Genomic DNA, 23,041 nt, shown 5'->3' on the forward strand with positions numbered 1-23,041 from the left:
AAAAAGTTTTAAGTCTATCAGCGAGTCCTCCACAGAAATGTGTAACTTGACATTTTTTGGCTGTAAATACATAACTTTCATTTAATTTTCCTTACAGCATTTCATGAATTTTCCAGAAACAAGCTTCAGTATGTTGAACCAAAGTTGGCTGCTCAACTAGCACCAGTGAACTGGCACCTAATTAAATAATATATTTGCCTTGGAAACAAATCAAATTTTGGAAAAGTTTTTAAATGTTGAACTTGCTTGTTACTAAGAAAAATATGATTTTAAGAGTCAATATAAGATCACGTGATTTTGTAAGAAGCCTTTTTTTCAGAAAAGAAACCACTAGCTAATTAAATGCAGTCCCACACTCTGTGGTCTCCCTCTGTGCCTAACTGTTATTTTGACTGAAACTCTCCCACACAAACACATGAAGAACATTAAAATAAAAACATGTCTGAGAGTATCAGACTGAGGAAAAACACATCTAAACACAAACTAACCTGTGAGATGTATCCTGGGGGTACGTGGATGGGGGGGATTGACCCATTTGGGGACATCATGGGAACCTCAGCAGGACCTGCATGGGAGAAGAATTATTTATTTAACCAGGCAGCTCATGCTAAAGTAAATTCTCATTTACATTCGACAATCAACAGGGACACAAACACAGCCACACACACTGAAGGGCAAGCCAGTGTAAAGTGTGACACAGATTACACTTTATGTTAAAATGCACCTTATTCAAATGGATCAGCCTGTTTACATTAAAAGGTTCAACTTAAGGTTTGTATTATATAGGTTGTATTACTGTAAAGTAAACTATCAATGTATTGAATGAAAAAATTATCCAAGATCAGTGTCCTGAAAGTAATCGACCAATTGGAAGACTTTTTCCCATAAAATCTTCCGGCATGACACAAAAAAGTATACAAACATAACTGTAAATGACTTCAAACAGACTTGAAGCTTTTGGAGATGATGATGTCTGCACTCAACAGTAGCGTCATGATGGATAGATGTACAACACATGGGTGTACCATGACCGCTCACTAAAAGAGAAAATCTAATGGAACTAGCAGAAGATTATGTTGACTTTTCCACTAGCTACACCCCCCCACCCCCCGCCAAATCTCCATCTCTCTCTTCCTCCATCTTTCTGAGATGGAGATCTGCGGCTGGTAAAGTCATTCAGACCCCAGTGGGACAGCTGGAGGCAGACCTGGCCTCAGAATAAATCACGCTGCACACACACATAGACACAGAGGTCCCACATGTATGATACTAATAGTTTCTGTCCATGTTTACACATGTCAAGTTTCAGTTGAATATTTTAAACCTGGTCTCCTTTAAAGGGTGATTTCACCCAGTTATTAATATTTTACTATTTTATTACATACCTCTAGAGGAATAATTGAGAAAAAATTTTTTTTTCCCTTTCGTAGTTTAGGTGAACTGACCCTTTAGCTCCTGTTTTCATCCCTCCTTTGCTCTTTTCTCCTTCCACCCTTCCTCCCTTTCATCATGTCTGCCTTTCTTCAACAGATTTCCCTCTGTGACCCCTCTTGTGTCTCACTATTCTTCCCTCTATCACTCTCTATAACCTCCCTCTTACTCACTTCATCCTGCATTTTCTTTCAATCTTTTTCCTCTCCTTTACCCTCCTCCTCCACCCCTCCACCCCATTTTCAGGAATGCCTCCTGCATGATCCTCCCTCTTTCGCTACCTTCACCTATTACTCACATCCTTCACTCCCTCCTTTTAAATCAAATATTACTCACTTCATCCTTTCCTCCCCTTCTGACTTAGTTCTTTCTTATTTCCCTCAGTCATTCTCTCCCTTATTTTCTCGCCTCTTTCTTCTCCCCTCTTTCCTTCGCTCTCCATAAATCATTCCCTCTTTCCTTCCACCCCTCCATCTCTCACCCACCTTCCTGACCTCTCATCAGCCAAACAAACAGGTAACAGTACAGTAAACACACACTCACGTCTAAGCATGCTCAAACACAACCTCAGCAAAGCCTGCAGTGTATGCTAGTGTGTGCATGGCGAGTAGGTCACAGGTATGAAGAGACAGACCTCTTTCAGTCCTGTCTGCCTCCCTACCATGGAGACTAGGAGTGGATATGAAAGTCTTCATTGAGTGAAAGGTCACAGCATGGGGAGAACACACACACACACACACACACACAAACAAACAAAGAGCTTCTCTAGACCTATTTCCATCAATGCTCATAGCACACTTTCCCTCTTGCTCACACAAGGTCCCAAATACACTTTCTCTCTGTGTCTCACTCGCCCTCTCTCAGACACACACACACACACACACACACACACACACACACACACACATATATATATACACACACACACACTCTCTTGACAAACAGACGTGTGTTTGGACAGTCTCTGCTGCCTCTGTGCTCTTCACTCAGCAAACAGCAGAATTCCTCTGCTCACACACACACACACACACAGTGAATATTCCTATCCTTGGCCCCCAAGACTGGACCTAGCAGCCCCAACTACCCCCCAACGCCTCCCCAAAATACAAGACACTCTTTGTCCTGCTACCCATCACAGACACACACACACACACACACACACACACACACACAGCTGTATAGTATTAGACTGTTGGCCATTTAGAAAAGCTCAGGATAATCAAACAGTTGAACGTGTGTATGTGAGTGGTTGGTATTGTATCCGTGTGTGTGTCCACATGCACGTAAAAGTGAGTGTGTTCCATGACCCACATTGTAGTAACGTCATTTTCTAGTCTTGCCTCCAGCTTTGCCCTTTAAGCACCGCAAACAGAGTCCCGACTTCCTCTGCCTAATCCTGCTGGAATCCCAGACAACGAAGCTAACACACTCCTCTCCCCTTTGCCCGCCCCCATTTTCCATCTGTTGCTTCTTCCGCTTCCGAGTGCCGGAGAGCTCAGGTCAGAGATCAGTTATGAGGTCATATCCTGCATGTGACATCACTGCGTTACCTGAGCAACAGGGGCATTCGCGTGAGACACATCTAGGCGGTACTTGGCCAAATGAGGAATAGTTCATTTTATAGTCCTATTTAAAGTTGATAACTTGGTACGCAAAAAAATGAGACTGTAGTCAAGATTATTAGCAGGTCAGTATTTATCATAATTACAGTAGGACTACATATCCCATAAACCAGTGGTTCTCAAACTTCTTCACATCAAAGACCCCTAATTGGATACAAATTAGACCACGTACCCCTGTAAGAGTTTGTCCCAGGGTCCCCAATCCCAATCTAATAGGATTTTTGTTTTTAGATGATTTATTTATTAGAGAAAGTGCGTGAAAACCATTACCACAATAACCGTACATTCTGTTATACCCTACTTTGAGAACCACTGCCATAAGCCCTGATGTCTCTAGTCTCAAACTGTCACCTACGGCTCGTATCCTCCCATACACTGAATGCATTCCTCAAAAAAAACACACAAACAAAGGATAGGAGTTTGGGCAGGGTGATCATTTAATATTATCATGAACTGGCTTTCAATTATATCATATCTGCTGAATGACAACTAACAAATTGAAATAAAAACAAAATGAGTTATTAAAGGTTTTGTTTTACACATTTCAAGAGTTATTTTGGATGTAAAAACATAATAGTGCAACACACTGTGCTATCCAGATACCAGAAAAATATTCTTGTGATATTTAACAGTGAATGCATAATAATTTATGAATGATTATCATTAACTTTAGCTCTGTTTGTGCAAGAGGAACAGATTTCCTGCGCATTAATCAGTGTTTATTTTCTATATGTACAAATTAAAAATATATGTATCACAGCATTTATCACCTTAAATTCACTACAATGTACAGTGTTGAAGATGATTGCAATCACCAGTTTCACTCTCACTTCTTTTATCTGTTTAGTAACAGCACACGTGTTTAGGTTGTTCAATACTACATCTATGTCTTAGCATCCCCATTGCAAGGAACACTGAAATAAAAGGTCTTATGGTCTGCGGTCAGATGTGCATTCATTTTGGGGTCAGTGACATGTGCACATATTTGTTTGAGAGCTGCTGTCTTGAGCAACCAAGAAGACCACAGGCATGATGACAAACTACTATAACAAAGATAGACAAAGCACAACCATGACACACAGGGGGAAGACCAGAGAGAAAGACGGACAGGTGTTGAATGTGAAAACAATGTAGACATGAGGAGAAAGAGCCAACAAGTCAACAAGTCAAAACCAAAAACACAAAAATCCAATGGAAAAAACATTTTGTGGGAAAGGTGGGAAGGGCAACAATGAACCCAAGTTTAATGTCAAAGAAAAAGAGAACCGCATCGTCATGCTAAACACACACACACACACACACAAAAAAAATAAAAGAAACACAAACTTGTGATTTTGTCCAGATGCCTGTATATAGATTCACACACATACACAGAGAGAGATGATGCAACATTTCATCAGATGTTTCCCATGATGCAGCTGTCAAAGACAGCTGCGACTGGGCCCCCAAAGCACAATACACACACAAACACAGAAAGAGTTCTGGTCTCATACACGCCAATTACTTACATCCGTAATAATGCACACTGCATAAACATACCCATCTATCGATCAACAGTGCTGACAGTCAGTGTGATTATTGAGGACCAACTGTGCTTATACGTTTGTGTTCAGTCCATCAGATTGAAGCAGTATTCAGGTTTAGAAAAAAGTGAAACACTTTCTCTCTTCCCCTTCAATTCAGATCTGCACATGTGGTTACCACATTGAAAGGAAACACAGACCCTCTTGGGAAAGCGTGTGTGTGTGCGGTTTGTGTGTATTGATATCAGACCAAAGGAGCCTGTTTGTGAGCTGACCTACATACAAAACAACTAGAATCTGATGGATTTTCCAAAAACACACCAACAAAAAAAACATGGCATTACAAAATAGACAGACTTAATAAAAGCATTTACCTTTAATCTACAACACACACACACACACAGTGACACACACAATCTTTGTATAACCTATCAGAGCCCCATGGAGACAGCTGTCTGGTCTAGATGGGTATTTTGTATGTGTTTGTGTCTGCATCTGTGCGTGTGCGCGCGTGCGTGTGTGTGTGTGTGTGCGCGTGTGAGCGCGTGTGTGCGCGTGTGTGTCTGGGTCAGTTGTGATGTGGCATTGCCTGGAAGTTATGTAAGCATCAGCAGGGTAATGTTATCTGTCCTTGGAGCTCCAAGAGCAAGACACTCCCACGACAGCTTCCTCTACTGCTTGGCCAATATATACACACACACACACACACACAGATACACACAACCACACACACACTGTAGAGTATGGTCTATTGTCATATCTAAGATATAAATATAAAACAAACCCCCATAGATCTTTTAGTCAACTGATATGGCTACTAGAAGCTCTGGGAAAGAAAAGGAGACACAGAAAGATAAAGACAAAATAGAGCATGATGGCAAATGTAGTGAAAAAGAGAAAGAGTGGAAGAGAGAGGAGATAAAAAAGAGAGATGGAGGGGGGGATTGCCTGCTGTTGCAGGAAATGTGGGAGACAACTTTAAAATAGCCCAGTGTGCTGTATATACACATCCCGAATTGGTGTGAAGCATGTGATGCTACATGCACATACACAGACACACACACATACACAAACACACACACTGAAGAGCCCTTCAGTCCATCTCCGGTGAGTCAAGTCCGGCGGACATCTTTGTCGTGGGCAGGGTGAGGCTCAGTGATGGAGGAGGAAGTCAGGACTTCCTGCGCTGCCCTGCCCTCAGTAACAACACTAACACTCCGCTAAGTGACGCAAAAACTAGCACATGCATACACAGACATGCACAAATGCACAAACAGCTGATGTGCTGATATGTATGTAACAAACATCAATACACATGTGCATAAAGAAACCCACTTCTGATCCTGACTCTGTGTTCTGTGCAAGTCTGTAATTTGAGCCGGCTGCAGATTTGCTGTGGAATGTAAATCATAAGCTGGAAAGTTTCTACGTCGGAACACTGGGTCTTACTGTATGTGCACAGTGTGTGTGTGTGTGTGTGTGTGTGTGTGTGTGTGCGTGCGCGCGCAGGTATGTGTAAGCACATTCCTCAGGACGAGTGAGCCCCTCGACTTTTATTGTCCAAGCTCAAAGCTGCATAACAGTGTCTTACGCCAGCTGATGAAACTATCAATGCCATGATGACTTCATCAACATCTGACATCAGCATTTTAAAGAGCTTAAAAAGAAACAATCGCTTCGGGGCTTGTAAAACCAGTGTTGTATTTTACTAGCCCACTGGCTTGGGCTCATTAAATTAAGCATGCTCTCCTCCATATAGATTATGAAAAACAAAAGTATTAAGCTTTTTGAAACAACAGTGGAGACAACTTTCCACCCTTGCTTGTGCAAAATCGTCCTTCCAAGCCAAATGATGGTAGAGAGGTTTGCTGCCAAACAGAACTGCCAGACTTGTGCACTTAAAGTCTTCCGTTCCATCTCTGGTTGTTTGCCCAGAGGTAGTAGCAGTGGTTGTGATCCTCGTCCCTGGCTGGTGAGGGGATTCCAATTCTACTGTAACCTCCTTCTGCTCCTTCAGCTTCTCTGCTGTCTTGACATCCAGTCAATAAAAGTGACATTTTGTCAACTAAAGTTTAAAGTTTCCAGTAACATTATTATATTTCTGTGGTATCCATCATTTCAAAACAACAGGTGTCATTTTATGTTGGTGGACACATGTTTGGGGAAAGAAAGTCATAAATCTAAATAGGTTTTAAAATATTTGAAGTACTTGTGTGGTGCTTGATTTATATTCCAAGTCAAACATGTTTCCTCCAATATGGAGCAGCAAGTCTCTCCAGGTCTGCAATGGTCTCCAGGTGTTCCTCAAAACTTTGAGAAACTTTGGAATCTTTTAAACTTTAAACTTAAATTTATTCTAACTAAGCTTTATTTATCCAGGTTAGACTCAATGAGCTCAAGTATGTTTTGGGTTGTTTTTTTTTTTTTACAAGGGAGAACTGGCCAAGACAGCAGCAGCGCTTTAAGTGTTTAACACTCAATAGCCCCAAAGCAGTGAAAAACATGTGCAAGTTATTATAAATCAAAAACTCCTCGTTTCTTTTTTTTGTGAATTTTTAAAATGATTTAATCCCAAATGGAGAGTTGTGTTCCCAAATATGATTCACTAATTTTCTAGAAAAAAAACCATAACACATTAGGATCATGATTACGAAGACACACAACACCAAAGGTTATAAAATTATTGAAAGATCCTAAGGGATCGATAATCTTCTCAAGAGGTTTCTCTTTTGGTGAGAATGGATTCTACAAATCGTTTTCTTCCTCTAAATGACTACGTCCCCTAGATTTTATTATTTAGGAAAAAATAATCAAAACGTTATATTTCGTAGAATATTATGTTAACAGCTACATCTTATCCTCTCCTGATCACTGTGTAAACAGTCCTTACGTAGTCAAGCCTAGATCTGTTTAACGTCTAGCATGCCTGGGTGCCAGCCCATACCTCCACCCAGCCCAAATCTCTCTCTGGTCCTCCTCCCCCCACCTAAAGGAGGGGTGCTGTCAGCCGACCTACTTCTGCTGCTGGGTCTGCTCCAGAGGAGAGCAACGTAATGTCTGGAGGGACACTGAGCCGAGCCATGCTTTGTTCTCAAGATCTTAACTTGCACAAACGCACACACCTTCGCAGACATACACACACACACACAATCACATAGAGACAGATGTACGTGGCCCACATACACCAAGACTAGCAAATTTCAAAACAGCAGAGCAGATTAACACCTGGGCATAAACTGTTCAAGATGTCACGCTGACATGGACACAGAGACACACACAGTTGTTCATACACACTTGACATGTGAAACACACTGACATTCGAATAGTTTACACTGACAGAAATCACAGTCACCTTGGCACAAACAACATAATACAAATAATAGGACACAAACAGACAGATAATACAGTTACAGATTCAGACACAACAACTCTGCACACACGCACACGCGCACACACACACACGCGCAAACACGCGCAAACACACCACTAGTTAGCTCTTTTCCAGAATTATCCCATGGCTATTCTCGGGCTTGCAGATATAATTGTTTTGGGACTGGTAACCATGCAACACACACTGCATGGAGTGGAGCAACATACTCCACTTATCACTCGTTCCACTCGTGCACGCGCGCATGCATGCCGACACCTCGCAGACCCCTGACATACATGTGCAAGCATGCACGTGCACACGTAAATACACACAATCCAGACACTGATGACTCACTGTATCCATCCGTTAATCAACTCTACATGTCTAGAAGGACAGAGCGAGTGAGAGAAAAAGAGAGAGCAAAGAAGTGCAACAGCTGTTGGTGTGTAAACAAACCCAGAACCTAATAATCATCACTTCTTTCTTGCACTCTCTTGAAGCCTCAAGAAACACCTTCTCAAACTGTAGAAAAAGTAATGCTTTTACTGATTTTTTCCATTCTGTGCACAACTCGCTTTGTTTGTACCCAGTTGAACTCCTCTCCCTCTCTTCTCCTCTCATGTCCTCCCCTCACTTTCCTCCTTTTATCTCTCTACATGTTAATGTGGGGCATTCCTGTTGTATGAGTCACAGTCTGAACAGCACTGAGTTTGTGTCCACCACAAAGAGCAGAGAAAGTGAGTGTAGGGAGAAAGAGAGGAAGAGAAGAGAAGTCGTGTGAATGTGGAAAGAAAGAAGGCAAGACTGGAAGTCCTAGATTAGCAGGGACTTTCCCCCACTCCCCGACTCTGAATTCCACTGTTTGTGTGTATGTCTTTACAAGAGTGTGCGCATGAGTGTGCACGTCCCATTGCTGCAGGGTGATCAGACAAGCAAGGAAGAGTAGATATTGTAAGGATTGTGTGTATACTTTAGAGGGAGATAAACAAGGAAGTCAAACTAACTTCTTTGTAGACCAATATCAAACATGTTTCTCTACCAGCTCCTCCAATAATTCCTCAACCTCCATGGTTGGGCCCTCCCACTGAGTGACACACACTTCCCCCAATCCAATCAGATCAGAGCAAAAGGGGAAAAAAAAGAGGGGCTTCCCTGCAAAATGTAAACACTCATGATGTAAACAATCACATGTGTAGTCTTTGCAGCTGTGCAGGAACCAGGGCACACTTGCTTTATTCCTTTTTAAATCCTACTTGTCTTTTATGTATCCCATCACCACTTGCAGCTACAACAGCCTGGTGTGATCCATCCAGTCTAATTGAATCTAATCCGAAAAGCAGCATGAGCTACATGTGGAGAGGATTCAACATTTTTAAAGGACCCTTGAGTGTTATGATGAAGTTTAATTTCATTCTAAAAAACAGCACACAAATCACCAAAACTTCAGTTATGACGAAATAGACTGAAATAATTTTTTTTTTAAAATACTACAAGATAGGCACACAGAAAGAATTAGAGACAAGGAAGAAAGGAAAGACATGAAGGAGGTCGGAACCAGAGGGAAAGGAATAGGGAATGAGGACGGAGGAGGGAGAAATGCTCCAGCTGTACCCTGAGTTTCAAGGGAGCCAAGAATTTCATCCCTGGAAAAGCTCCATTTCTTTCTCTCTCTGGAAAATTCTGCAAGCACTCTCCTCTTCACAGCTGCTGTTGACACATACATCCACTTTTACACAGTCTTACATACGAAGACAGACATAGTATTCAGAGTTTTGCCCGCTCCCCACCACCCGAAAACCTCTCTCACCCCCATGTTGTCCTTAGTGGGACAGTCCCAACAGCAAATATAGCCTTCTCTGGAGATGGCAGACCAAACCAAGTCAGCAGTACAGGGGTGGCTGGGGTCATCGCATAGAGGAAGTGGTCTTACGTGGAATGCACAGCAGCAGACACGACCAGACATGTAGCGTCTAATTCTCTCATTCCATTTTTTCCTTTACGTCTCTCCCCCTTTATTTACCTTCCTTCATTCTATCATTTTATTTCCACTCCATTTCTTCCTCCCTCCCTTCCTCCGTCTGCCTCCTCATGCCCTACTGTGTGAGGGCATTGAGTTTATAAGTGAGCACGGGGCAGGGCATATAACAACATTCAACTCTCTCTCTCTGCCTCACACACATACACGCACCAAAGTCAAGCTCTTAACTACCATGCCAAATGAACCAAAGCAATCCTCTCTGTCCTTTTGTTTCTTACAAAGTACATCTGAGTGGAAAATACTGGAAAAAGAAAAAGACAGGTACGCAATACACAAACACATACACACATGCAAACACACAAACTGTGCCCAGAGGGACCGCATTCCATTACACACCACCTGGAGTGAAAGTCCGTTCCCATGGTGACCAGTTTCCCAAATTCAGTAGGCCATTACATAAAATTAAGACACACACTCGCACTAAACACGCCTCCAGAAAACAGTTGGCCTCAGGTTATAAATACTTATAGGAAAATCCTCTCCAAAAAGTCTGACTGGCTGTCAAGTTAAAACTACATCCGTACAAATACATTCAGATGGATGCATGCACCTAAACACACAATACACACACAGAGGATATCTCTAATATATGAACCACCAAGTGTCTCACCACCCTGGCTTGCATCCCTGAAAACATCACTAACTGGCATGGGATGTGCACGGCCCAGGACCAGAGGGCTCTGCAGCGGGTGATTAAAACTGCTCAGAGGATCATTGGTACCCATCTCCCAAGCATCAGTGATATTGGAGAGGTGAGGTGCATACACAGAGCAAAAGCATACTAAAAGGACAGTACCCACCCAGCCACAGCGTGTTCACCCTGCTGCCTTCTGTGAACAGAGTTTCTGCTGCCACACCACCAGACTGCAGAGCAGCTTTTTTCCCCCCAGCTATAAGACATTTAAACTCAAATTCATCCTCAGCACTGTTCCACTGAATATAGTTTATTTCTCTGTAGCATTTTTATAATTGCTTTTGTATTATGGTATATTATCTGCTACGTAGCAGAAGGGAGTTTCAAACCCAATTTCACTTTACAACTCATTGTAATGTGACAAATAAATCTACCTTGTGCCTTACACCTTGTTGCTTGTAGTAACTGGGAATTATGATATAAGTATGATATTGTCCATGAAACCCAAGTATCTCCAAATTTGGTTAATTTGACAAAGTATTCCTTTATGGGTTGAGAAAATTCTCCAGCTTCTTATGCTACATAAAACATTTAAAAGTCAATTGGAATATCTGAAAATGGGCCTGTTTTTCAATTCAATTCAATTTAATTTAGTTTTATTTATATAGAGCCAATTCATAAGAAAAGTCACCTCGGTTTTTTTTCTCAGCTCATGACAAGGTGTCATTTTGGACATACATTGTTTTCATAGGACAGCATCAAGATAAACCAGTCTGAATGTAACATTTACGGTGTAAAGGTGAACTTAAATCATGTCTGGAAAGGAAACTTAAGACACAAACACTGACCATTTAAAGCACTGCATAAATATGCAATAAACATTAAATCGTTATGGGATAAGGTTGGGCCGATAAACGATGCCATCATCCATCGGCAATGGCTGGCAGACATCACAACGTTGAGCTGGCACCGTGATTGTAAATGCGACATGTAATGTAAGTTAATAGTCTACCAATTTCTTTTACCGAGTGAAGTTTGTGCGAGAACACGTGCACATGTTGCCTCCCGTGCGCGCGCCCGCGCACCAGATGACATTGTCCATCCCGATGTTTCATTGCAGACGTCGTCCGATGGAAATTTTGTAAACATCGCCCAACCCTATTATGGGATTCATTATGCCTGTGGCTAAAACCAAGTGCCATAACAATAACAACATACTCATTCGTCTACACACAAGACACACAAACAGAAAGACACATATCCATACACAAGTACTCACATTTTGCACACACTTTTTGTTGTACATTTGGGACAAAGAATATAGCCTAATACTTTCTCTTATTTTTACAAAATAGAGGATCAATAACTCAAACGTAAAACATTTCAATACACATACTGTAAATCCTTTCACATGACAGGTCAACAGGAATATAGACAAAATCAGCCAACCTAAGTCCTCTAATTGCACCATTTGATTGTCACACTGTTCCATATGGGTGAGACTAAAATCAGGTTTGAAAAGTTCCCAAAACAACCACCTCTGGTTACAAACAGCAACGGGACTGTCCGGAACAGTACTCTAAATTAAGCCCTTCAGAGAAAAGTGTATTTGAGTCTTCTCCCCCAGCTTGTTTAGAGCCATCTGGCTTGGTGTAAACACAGACCGCGAGACTTTCCAACATATTTCTCTCAACCAGCTATTTCCATTTACATCAAAGGGCTCAGAGCGTGGAAGTGCACACTCCGGCAGAAAGCTGGAGAAAGAGAACCAAAGTGTGCTTGTGTAGTGATGCGGTAAAACCGGCAAGAGGGATATCAGCCTCATCCATCCAACTGAGACGAACACCGACGTAGGGCGAAACTGAGACAAACCAAGTGAGACGAAAAAGGGACAGAGAGGCTTAGTGATAAAGAGATGGAGGCTGAGAGAAATGGACAGAAATGCTTATCCCTTAGGAGAGGAGAAAAACACAGGGTACTTCTCAGTTCCCTTCATCATGTCCTCATTTCCCTTAATCGCTTAGTTCCTCCCATAGAAGAAACGGGGAATACGTGCAATAAGGTGGGAATCGAATAAACACAAATCATCTTAATTGATTATTACTGATCAGACGCTGCTTGTGGATGATTTTCATTTGAATTTATCAATTTGTTTATTGATTTATAAAATCATCATTTAACAATCCCAGAATATGATGATGCCTCTTTCTAGCCATTTCGTAGAAAATTAAAACAGCCCAAATTCAACTCAAGTCACTTTTAGCTGATACACAGTGATTGATTGCTGCACTATCACAGGATGGAAATTATACCAATAGATAATTACTTTGACAAGAGCAACAATAATGTACTTTGCACATACAAGCTGGTTCTGTAAATACAATAAAAGAAAACCAATAATCAGCACATGTCCAATTTTATTTTTGGTGAAGAATAAACTAATACAATCTAAAAAAAAACTGAAATAATATTTAATCGGAGATGTTGACAATATTTGTCAATCCACCTCAGTAATTTAATGAAACTGAAGTGTTGTGGGGATGTGGTTTCAATGCAGCATCCAATTACTAACACATTTTCAATTGGGAGTATCTATCTGACAAAAGACTTCTACCTAAGGTACTCTTGTGTACCCCCCATCTAAGAAATAAGGTAAGTGGAACGTCCTTAATGACAGCGGGCCTGAAGGATTTCAGGAGCGTGGAGATATTAAATAACATTGGAAGAACTCCAGTCCAGTTGATACAAAGGTTTCTGCGCAAACAAGATTTGTTTATCACAAAGCCACTGCATAGCTGGTTACCTGCCAACATTATCTACATGCAAAATAAAGTTTTTGGTGGCGAAATGATTAGTCAAGGCAAATGCAGCATATATTATATCTCTATACAACTTTATTGAGATGTTGATGAGGGCATCCAGTAAGGATTTCAGAGGTTGTATTATACAGTATATTATAAAAATCAAACCACACTGTTGACTATCCTTAATCTCTACCAAGGCCACAAAGTACAAGCACTCCACAGGGGACATGTGGCTGCTGCCACCCATGCCTCATGATGTCACATCCTCTCTGGCAAGCACAGCTTCCTGCTCTTCACCCCCTGGCCTCATCATCCCTCATAAAAGTCCAACAAAGAGCAAACAACACAGTAAACCAACACAGCCTTGTAAAACACGCATAGACACACATGCACACACACACACACACCACACACACACACATATTAACACACTCACATTCCATAGCAGGGTGCTCTAACACACCCTCTAGATTCTTGTCCTTTGATGTGAGTGTGGGAAAGCTCAGGGGAATGGTCTTAGTGGGGGGAGGGAGAGGGAGAGGGAAAGGGAGGGGGGAGGGGAAAGGAGGGAGAAGAGTGTATACATGAGAGCAACATGGCGAGACGGTGAGAGATAGACTGGCAACGGGGGTGTTGGGGTCAGCTGAAGCTGACCCCCGGAGCACAGAGAGGTCAGTCTGTTTAAACGGGATGGAGACATGTAGACACACAGTACCTGCTAATTAGCAGACTGAAACAAGAATGGATTTTAGATTCAGATACAGTTATTCACTGCTACAAAAGTAGCACAAAGAAACAACCCACACTACTGAAAATAACTGAAAACCATTCTATATTTCAGAACAAACATGAATTATTTAATTGTGCAGAGTGCAATTCTAAATTATTTTTATGTGGCCTGATAAAATTCTATGTAAACCTTCCATCCAAATAAAAAAGCACAATTCAGCCAGTAGCATTTAGCGGTGGTGTGGCTAATGAGCAGTGTTTAACATCACTCCAACAAATACAATTCTCTTTGCTTCTCCAGGTTTGCTTTAAGGTAGAGGCAGAAAAAACGAGGGGGAGAGGAAAAGAAGGAAAGAGGAGGAAGGTGGGAGAAAATGAAGTCAAAAGGAGTTAAAGAGGGAGAGAGAGAAGTGAGCAAAGGGCGAAGGAAGGCTAAAGGTTCATATGAAAGAATCTCTTTTGGCTTGTGTGTTGACGTCTCCAGACTGGTTCTGCCTTGGCAGAGCATCTGGGTCTGTGTGTGTACATGTATGCATGTCTGCATGCATGCACCACAGTGCAGCAGCTAAACAGAAGTTACTTTATATAAAAGCTGGTTCTTGGTTGTGCCCTGAGGGCTCTGTAATCTCACTCTCTGTCACACACACACTCTGCAGGCACACAAGTACACAAGCATGCGTAAACCCAGAGCTCTGAGGTCTCAGTAATCACACAGAGTCTCTGTCTAAAAAGCAAGTCAGTTCGCCTTCAAAACACATAGCCACACTCCACCTCTCATTAAACCCATTGACCTCCTCCGGAGCAAGACAGAGAGAGAGAGCAAGAGTTTGTGTGTGTATGGCCCTCCACATTAATAATATGCGCGTTCAAACATCGACTGTAGTAAATGGCACCGAAAAAGCACCCTGTGCCTTCAAATGTCTGTGAAGATTTGAAGCTAAAATTTGCATGCAAGTGCACTCATGCACCCACACAAATAAACAGACAACCACCAGACTCCAACTACATCAATAACGGTATGTTTGCAAATCAGTGTCTGGTATCCCATTCATCTATTCAACATACATAGTAAACAATCCGTTCTTCAATCCATCTTTTCACAACTGATTAATATCTACACAGTTCTGTATCCGCACATTTTTGCATCCGTCCATCCCATCATGTACTGTTTCTATCTATCATTATCTGTGCCTCTAAGGTCTGCCTGGGTCGATCCCTCTGATTTCAGAAAATTGAATTACACGGCGGGCGGAGAAAATGAGGCTGGCTGTAATTAGTTACAACCCAGAGTATGGGGTGGTGGTGAGTTTTTTTTCCAGGGGGGAGTCAGTGTCTGAGCCAATACTGCTCTCACTCAAAGAAAACCTTCACACAAAGGGCAAAGAAAGAGTGAGAGAAGACGCAAGAGACAGACACAAGGAGAGCGTTTGGAGAAGAAAACAAAGGTCGCCCTTTCAAAGTTTCAGAGGTAGCTTACGCTGGTGACATCATCAAAGTGAGATGCAATTCCACAAGAGTTAGGGGATTCCCGTGTTATTGCGCCCTCCTTCCATCTTTAAGAGCCTCTAAGTGGCTTACATTTCCAGTCTTTTCATGTACTGATATCAGATGCAACCAGAGAGTGAGACAATGGCTGCCCACTCTGCACCAATCTGTCACTGTGCGCTTTCAACCAGTCTTTTTTACTACATTATTGACTGCATTCCTAAAATACTACAATTAAGGAGTATTCTGGAATTTTATGTTACATCCACACAGCACACAATTTTTTGAAAGGCACATTAGTATAGAGACTTGAAACTTGCTTGAAATAGGTAATCAACCACAGTGATCATAATTTATGATTTTAAAAAGTCGCATTACTGCTGCATGATAATGCAGTTGAATAATGCAGTTCCTCAACTATTCCTTTTTCAGGCTATGTTTTTGGAAATCAGACCCAGTAATGATGATGGGTGTCAGTAAAAGGATAATTTGGTAGTTTCTCCACCTAAACAAAGCTTTGAAGTGTGTCTGGCTTCCAAGTCATGAAGGATTTTCTCTACAATAACACTATGCACCATTGTGCTCTGTCAAAGTTACAATACAAATACACTGTCAAGAATCCTTGTTTTCACCGTACATTAAAGAAAAACTAGCATATTCTACGTTAAGCTTAACTGCTTGATAGATGTTGCAAAATCACTAAATGACATTTCCAACCAACAAAAATTATTTTTGTACAGCATGTGCAGCCAGCATATAATTAAGGTGATGGGAAATACTCAGTCTCAAAGTGACACCAGGCCACATGTTAATATGATAATATAATAATGTATGATGGGACCGACCCTGGATGCATTGCAGTGAGCCGTCCTCTGCCCGGATGGTGAACGTCTCCCCCGGGTTCACCTGCACCAGGATCACCTGTAAAAACACACACACACACACACACACACACACACACACACACACACAAATCACACAGTTAGATATGACAGATCAGATTTATTGAGGAAAATCAGATGCCACGCTGCCACACATAATGTCATAATCATGCATACATCCTCAGCAGTAACTAAACAGGACAGACTCTCTGCTGGGCAGCCAACAGGCTTGCAGAGGTGGCGTAACACACAATAACCATCGGATCCCAGAGTAGGGCAGACACAGAGAGTTCACAGACATTTGAATGAGGTGTTACATAAGCTAACAATACTGCTGTCTCACACACCCTGATTTGAGAAAAGCCTTTCTCTTTTAACCACACTGGCTGGCAGAAAACCATTAAAACCAGTACACACAAATATTACATAGTGATGCATATATCACAATTAAACATATGGACAGGTGACACACACAAATGAAGTCAATATATGTGGCACTGTTTTGATTTCCAAGTGTTTCTGCTGAATATGCCGAAAGGGTGCTTACCGTCATATTCTCCGCATACAGATTGTTGAGAGTGTACACATGGCTGTAGACATGAAACAGGTGACCCTCCATTACACACACACGTATTCACGCGCACATGCATGCACACACAAGCACAGCCCTGTCTATGCTCTACAAGTGTGCTGTAAAATCCTCATATCCTGCGTTCCTTCTGTAATGTCTGCATGCTCTCCCATCTCAGAGCTAACCTGCTCCTCTCCCTCAGACACACACACACACACACACACACACACACATTTCCTGCTCTGTCTGCTGCAGCGGCTGCTGTTGCTATGGGAACCCCAGCATAGTACAGGGCGACCCATGTTTCCCAAGGACTGAGAAAACCCCCATATTAGACCATGTGGGTGGGTGTGGCTGGTGTGTGTGCACATATGTGTTATGTATAAACCTACACAAGAAAAGATCATAGTACGTGTAAAATAGTAATGTAGCATATTGGTTATGTTTTGATAGAATTGATTCATCACTGAGGCTGCAGTGATCCAGTCAGCCAGACTGTTTCTTACCCATAAAATCTGCAAAAATGGTGTTTTTAAGTTTAAGCACTTCTAGATGTTGGTTCAAATGACTGAACTGAAAGCATATTAAAAAACTCAAAATTATTTTTAAAGCAAAATCCATAAAAATGTGCCTAGATGATGCCTTCATTGTATGTATAAACAAGTATGTTTTGTCAAGTCACATAAAGAGCAAAAACCTGAATTGGCTGAATGGACATTCACAACAACAACAACAACAACACCTTCTTTAGCTATGCTTTTTATTTTGTTATTTTGTCATTTTGTCAGGCAGCAGTTAAAGAGCTGTTTCAGTTTGCAGACAGCCAAACTGAAACTGGAACAAGTTCTGTTAAAACCCTTAATTCAAAATCACACTGACATTTTAAATTATGCAAATTAGTAAAACAATCCAGGCATGCAGTTCACTCCACTTGTCTACAACACTGCAATATGATTATTTCTTTTAATATTTCTGTTTAGCGGCCATTAACACTCCTAATGGAAATGTTGCACTTTATTATGTCTTAGGGGGGAAAGTGTTACAACTTTTTGAATACTAACAAATCAACCTTTTTGGGGGTTCAAATTCTAATATCAAATGCTGTATGTATATACTAACTTAGTATATAGACAGTAAATCCCGGGAACACTTGAAAGAAACCCTCAATGAGCAATTCCACTGAGTTTCAGGTGCACATTGGCTCTTTGTAGGATGTTCTCCATAATGGATATCACATTTCTTTAAACATTCAATATTGTAGGATGATATAATGTTGCATCGTAACAATGTATCTTTCTTTGCTTTGTGCTAAAGGAACACACAGACACAGATAAACACATATAAACAGGTGTAGGCAGGTAGCCACACACAGACAGACAGGAAGGCTGATAGACAAGCAAGCAGACACAAACACAGAGGTATGTACTCAGACTCAACACACGACACTTGCGTGCCCACACAGACACTGAAACAGAAAAAGAAACACAAAGCGTTAAACAGACAAAGAAACAAACAAATACACACAAACATGGACACACATGCAGGCAGAGTCAAATCTATATAATCATCGGTCTAGAGCCTTGATTCCACACTGGGAACCAAGTTTAAACTGCAGGGTGTTACAATAAAAAGAACTCCCTAACTGCTGTGTGTTACAGCCAAACCCCTCCCTAACTGTTATGTGTGGCAGCCAAAAGACTCCCAGCACGCTTCTTCTGGGGTATGAGAGAACAGACCAGGGAGGACACATAAACATCATCATCAGCTCTCATCTACCAAAAGCACACGGTGTAAAAATGTATCTGTGACAACAGAATTAGAGCAAGAACAATTAACCGTGAGGCTTTTAATTACGTTGATCACTTCCCTTATTCTGTGCAGAGCTCGGAGTGGGGCTTTGTACTTTGAAGGTGATCCAGTTGGCTCTGAAGCTTCTGATAAGATCAGTCAGTCAGCAGCTGAATCCTTTTCTAGTGTAATTTAAACTAAGGCCTGGGATCCATCAAAAATAAAAGTCTCTAGGATTGAATGATGCAAGTATGCATCTGTGTTTATTCTTGGCCCTGTATGACAAATCCTTTACTGTAACAGCTGTTCAAGATAACTGAATGCAAACAACTGATTGTGTATGTGTGTGTGTGTGTGTGTGTGTGTGAGAGTGTGAGACTGTGAGTGAGAGAGAGTGTGAGTGAGAGAGAGAGAGAGAGAGCGCGTGCATGTGTGTGCGTGTGTGTGCGTGTGTGCGTGTGCGTGTGTGTTTTACCTGCTGTGCTGCGTCACCATTAACCATGTGAGGCATGAGAGGGACCTCCCCGTTAAGGAGGGGGGGCGGAGCCAAGTCCAGTGGAATCTGGTCTGTCATCATCATTGTGACGTACATTCATGGAGAAATTCACTGAACTGCCCTACCTGGGAAAGTACAGAGACAGAGAGAGAGACAGAGACAGAGAGAGAGAGGAACAGGGGATGTCAGTGTCATTCAGTTATAGACATACACACATACAGACTTAAAGACCCATTTCCATTGCGTCAACAAGTGAAGTACACAGAAATGTCTGACATGAACAATAAAAAACTCAAACTATTCCTAAACAATGACAAGCATATTTCATTAATTATGCCAAGCCTGTATCGGCCAGCCTACCAGTGTGCTTCCATCAGTGTTGATAATGCAATTTCCTCAGACAAAACAATTTTCCACTTCATGTGAGCATAAAAACCTTTTTTGCCTTGTTGAGGAGCTTTTATTAATTGTGTCTTTTTCCATTGGGTTTACTGTAGTCATGTGTACACTGGAATTACACACACTAGAATGAGATATAGAGAGACGGGAATGCAACAAAAGGTGCACACAAGTCAAACAATCAGACAGTAATTAAAAGAGAGATAACTGGTCCAGTCAACAAAGGTAAGAAAAGATACACTAAGAACAGAGGACATTGCATTAATCCAGTGTTTCCAAAAGTTGAACACTTTCCTAATATATTGTCTTTTCCTCTTGTACTGGATACATGTATATCAGCCTTGGTACAATACAACAAGTCATATCATGTCAATATAAAAGAAAAAAATATTTACAGAGAGGCAGAGAAAAGATGAAAAGTTGAGATTGAGAGACTAATTCAAAGCACTTCATCATCAACAATCTTCCTGTAATATACAGGAGGGATTATAGTGAATATCCCGTTTGGAGGATTAATAAAGAAATAATGGATGAATAAGGTCTTAGTTTGGTAGGTGAATAGGGATAGCTGCACCTGCTGTGAGCTTTGAAAATACAGCATAGAGGAGATTAGTATTCCATATAAACACGAAAACATATAGCAAGAATAGGATAACTTCCTATAGGGCTTTATGGGATCAATTGTTTTGGTGCTCTTTGGAGTGTAACCCAGAGAGCTAAATCTGTGGATGTTTTTTTCTTCTTACATAATACTAGCAGTAAAACGAAAAAGCGTAACTATGTAAAAAAAAATTTTATCTTAAGTGGAAAATAACATGGCTTCACCTAATTGGCTATAGGGTAGGAATACTTTTTTTCTTTTTCTTTTTTACAGTCAGCTGCACAGATGGTTAATCAAGCTCAAAAAGGACATAGATAACACACAACTCAAGCGCTGAAGCTCCCATTCACTTATGTCAGCAGTGAAACATATGCTCCATTGGGAATACACACACACACACACGCACACACACACAGCAGTAACCAAAGAACCCTAGCCAAAACGTTCTGTAAAACCTAGATCACACACAAACACATACGTACACACACATATACAAACACACACAGATTCATTGCCAGAGGTAGATTACCGAATGACGTAGGTGTTTCAGTTCAATGCTGGTGAGTGATATCACTGCTAAAGAGCTACTGACTAATGGCTATAAGCTGCTATTAGCGCGCGCACACACACACGCACACACACACACACACACACATACACACATTATACATCAGGGATTAGCTTTTCATTTAAGTAAGTGCAAGAAATCTATCACTTTGATCCATGTCTGACATAAGTATGCATATAATATGCACATTTGCACACACACACACACACCCCATTCCTCTGAAAACAGCTTTGTGTCAGTGTGTGTCTTTTCTTTCAGCTGGTCGTCTTCTATCACTGACGAGGTCTTTGAAAGGGTTAGTAGATCACACAGCTGTGGCTTATACTTTTGCAACATAAACACACTCACACATCATTTTCAGTGTCTTTTTTGACTTTCTGACTACATCTCTACTTTTAATTCTTGATTTTGTTCTTTCCCTGTCTTAAACTCTTTCTCCATTTGAGCCCCATTCCCAGCTCAGCCTGGCCATCCTTCCTTGAACACACACACACACACACACACACACAGTTGCATCCAGGACACATCACAGACAGATGGTAACAGCACTCTCAGCTCTGCCAGGAAAAAGAGAAGAGCGAGACAGAGAAGAAGGGAGGAAGGAAGAATGAGGGAATAAGTAAATGAAGGCTCGGCTTATATGATAAATAGAGAACGAAAGAAGAGGAGGTCCAAGACATCTCTTCCAATAACCCTGTGTTCTTAAAATAACCACTCATTTCCTGAAGAAATTCATTATATTTATATAGTCTTTTAACTCAAGAATACACATGAGCCTGAATCACCAGTAGAAACCAAAGAACCCAAAGAAATGTTTGATGTTGAGAGAATTTTGGTGATGGTTATCTGCAGGAAGTGAAGAATTTCAACTGGAATATCCAAAGTGTATAAGCAGACAAAAAAAGGTAAGTGAAAGGAAACTGTCAAATAAGTTGTATTATGTTGCTTAGTCTTTTCTAAAAAAGGTCAAGTCACAACAAATTACAAATGATCACCTACCTGGTATTTAACCATGCAGATAGCTTTCCACTATGCTCAAAGCACTGAAATATATCATTAAAAAAATAATTCACCACCAGCATCTTTCCAGAATCAGTGACCCTTTAGTCTGGATAATCCACAAACTCACTGTCTAAAGCTAAGTTAGAATATATATATATATATGCACTCATTCCGTTTCTTTATGATATTTACATAAGATCAATGCCACTGTTGTGATCATTTAGGATTAGCTTAGCAAACAAGGGGAGACAGCGAGCCTAGCTCTGTCCAAAGATAACAAAACCTCCAAAGCTCAGTCATTATCATAGTCATTATCATATCATTTCTCATTTGTTTAATTAGTACAAAAAAATGTGTAAAAGCAAAACAAAAACAATGCAGTTTTAGGGGGGTTATGTGTCAAATTATTTCTTGGCTTCTTTCAAAGCTAGCCGTTTCCCACTGCTTTCAGTCTTTATGCTAAGCTAACCCTCTATTAGCTGTAGGTTTATATTTAAACAGACAGATATGTAGCGGTATCAGTCTGCTCATCTTACGCTTGTATAAGAATGATTCCAAAAATGTCTAACTATTCCTTTAAATCAATGATCGACCAGTCTGTCTTGTTTTGTTATATAATTTCTTGTCATTGGCTTCAGCTAAACATCAGCACCCTACCTTTCACTGCAATTTGGAACAACCGATGAGTACAACTGTACAGTGCAGAAGCAATTTTAAGAAATCCAAAAAAAAAATCCATTTGTCTACAGACATCTGATTTTGTGACTATTTGCCTTGTAAGGCTCAATCTCGATGGAAGTTAAATGCAGATGCACTTTTTGGTTTGCAGCTGTTATCTGTGGTGTGTTTCCTACAGGATTTAATGCACATATCTGGAAATGTAATGTATCAATGAATGAATAATGACCTTTGTTTTCCAGTGGAATCATTACCAGATGGATGCTGCTGTTGATAGCTTTAGACATCACCACACACACACACACAGTGGTTTCCGTTCCACTGTGGAATGTGGGAGGAATAAGGTGTCGATTCCCAGCAAGGATAAAATGTTAAATGAAAAATTCCATGTTGAATCCAGAAAACAATCACCCACTTGTGC

General features: G+C 41.0%; 1 protein-coding gene across 5 annotated transcripts in view; it reads right to left on the reverse strand.

The window, feature by feature from the left end:
- The window catches only part of fndc3ba (fibronectin type III domain containing 3Ba), a 98,235-nt gene that overhangs the window by 54,829 nt on the left and 20,365 nt on the right, over positions 1 to 23,041 (reverse strand). For 4 of the 5 annotated variants that reach the window (XM_046061894.1, XM_046061893.1, XM_046061895.1 and 1 more), the window contains exons 2-4: positions 19,352 to 19,497; positions 16,482 to 16,557; positions 489 to 565 (exon numbers count right to left, since the gene is read on the reverse strand). In XM_046061894.1, the coding sequence (XP_045917850.1) occupies positions 489 to 565; positions 16,482 to 16,557; positions 19,352 to 19,468 (270 nt within the window). In that variant the 5' untranslated portion in view covers positions 19,469 to 19,497. Of the gene's footprint in view, positions 1 to 488; positions 566 to 2,742; positions 2,866 to 16,481; positions 16,558 to 19,351; positions 19,498 to 23,041 lie in introns of those variants that run through there. The other variant, XM_046061896.1, reaches the window with a different exon arrangement.

This window comes from Micropterus dolomieu, linkage group LG11 (genome assembly GCF_021292245.1).
Source record: "Micropterus dolomieu isolate WLL.071019.BEF.003 ecotype Adirondacks linkage group LG11, ASM2129224v1, whole genome shotgun sequence".
Classification (NCBI taxonomy): Eukaryota; Metazoa; Chordata; class Actinopteri; order Centrarchiformes; family Centrarchidae; genus Micropterus; species Micropterus dolomieu.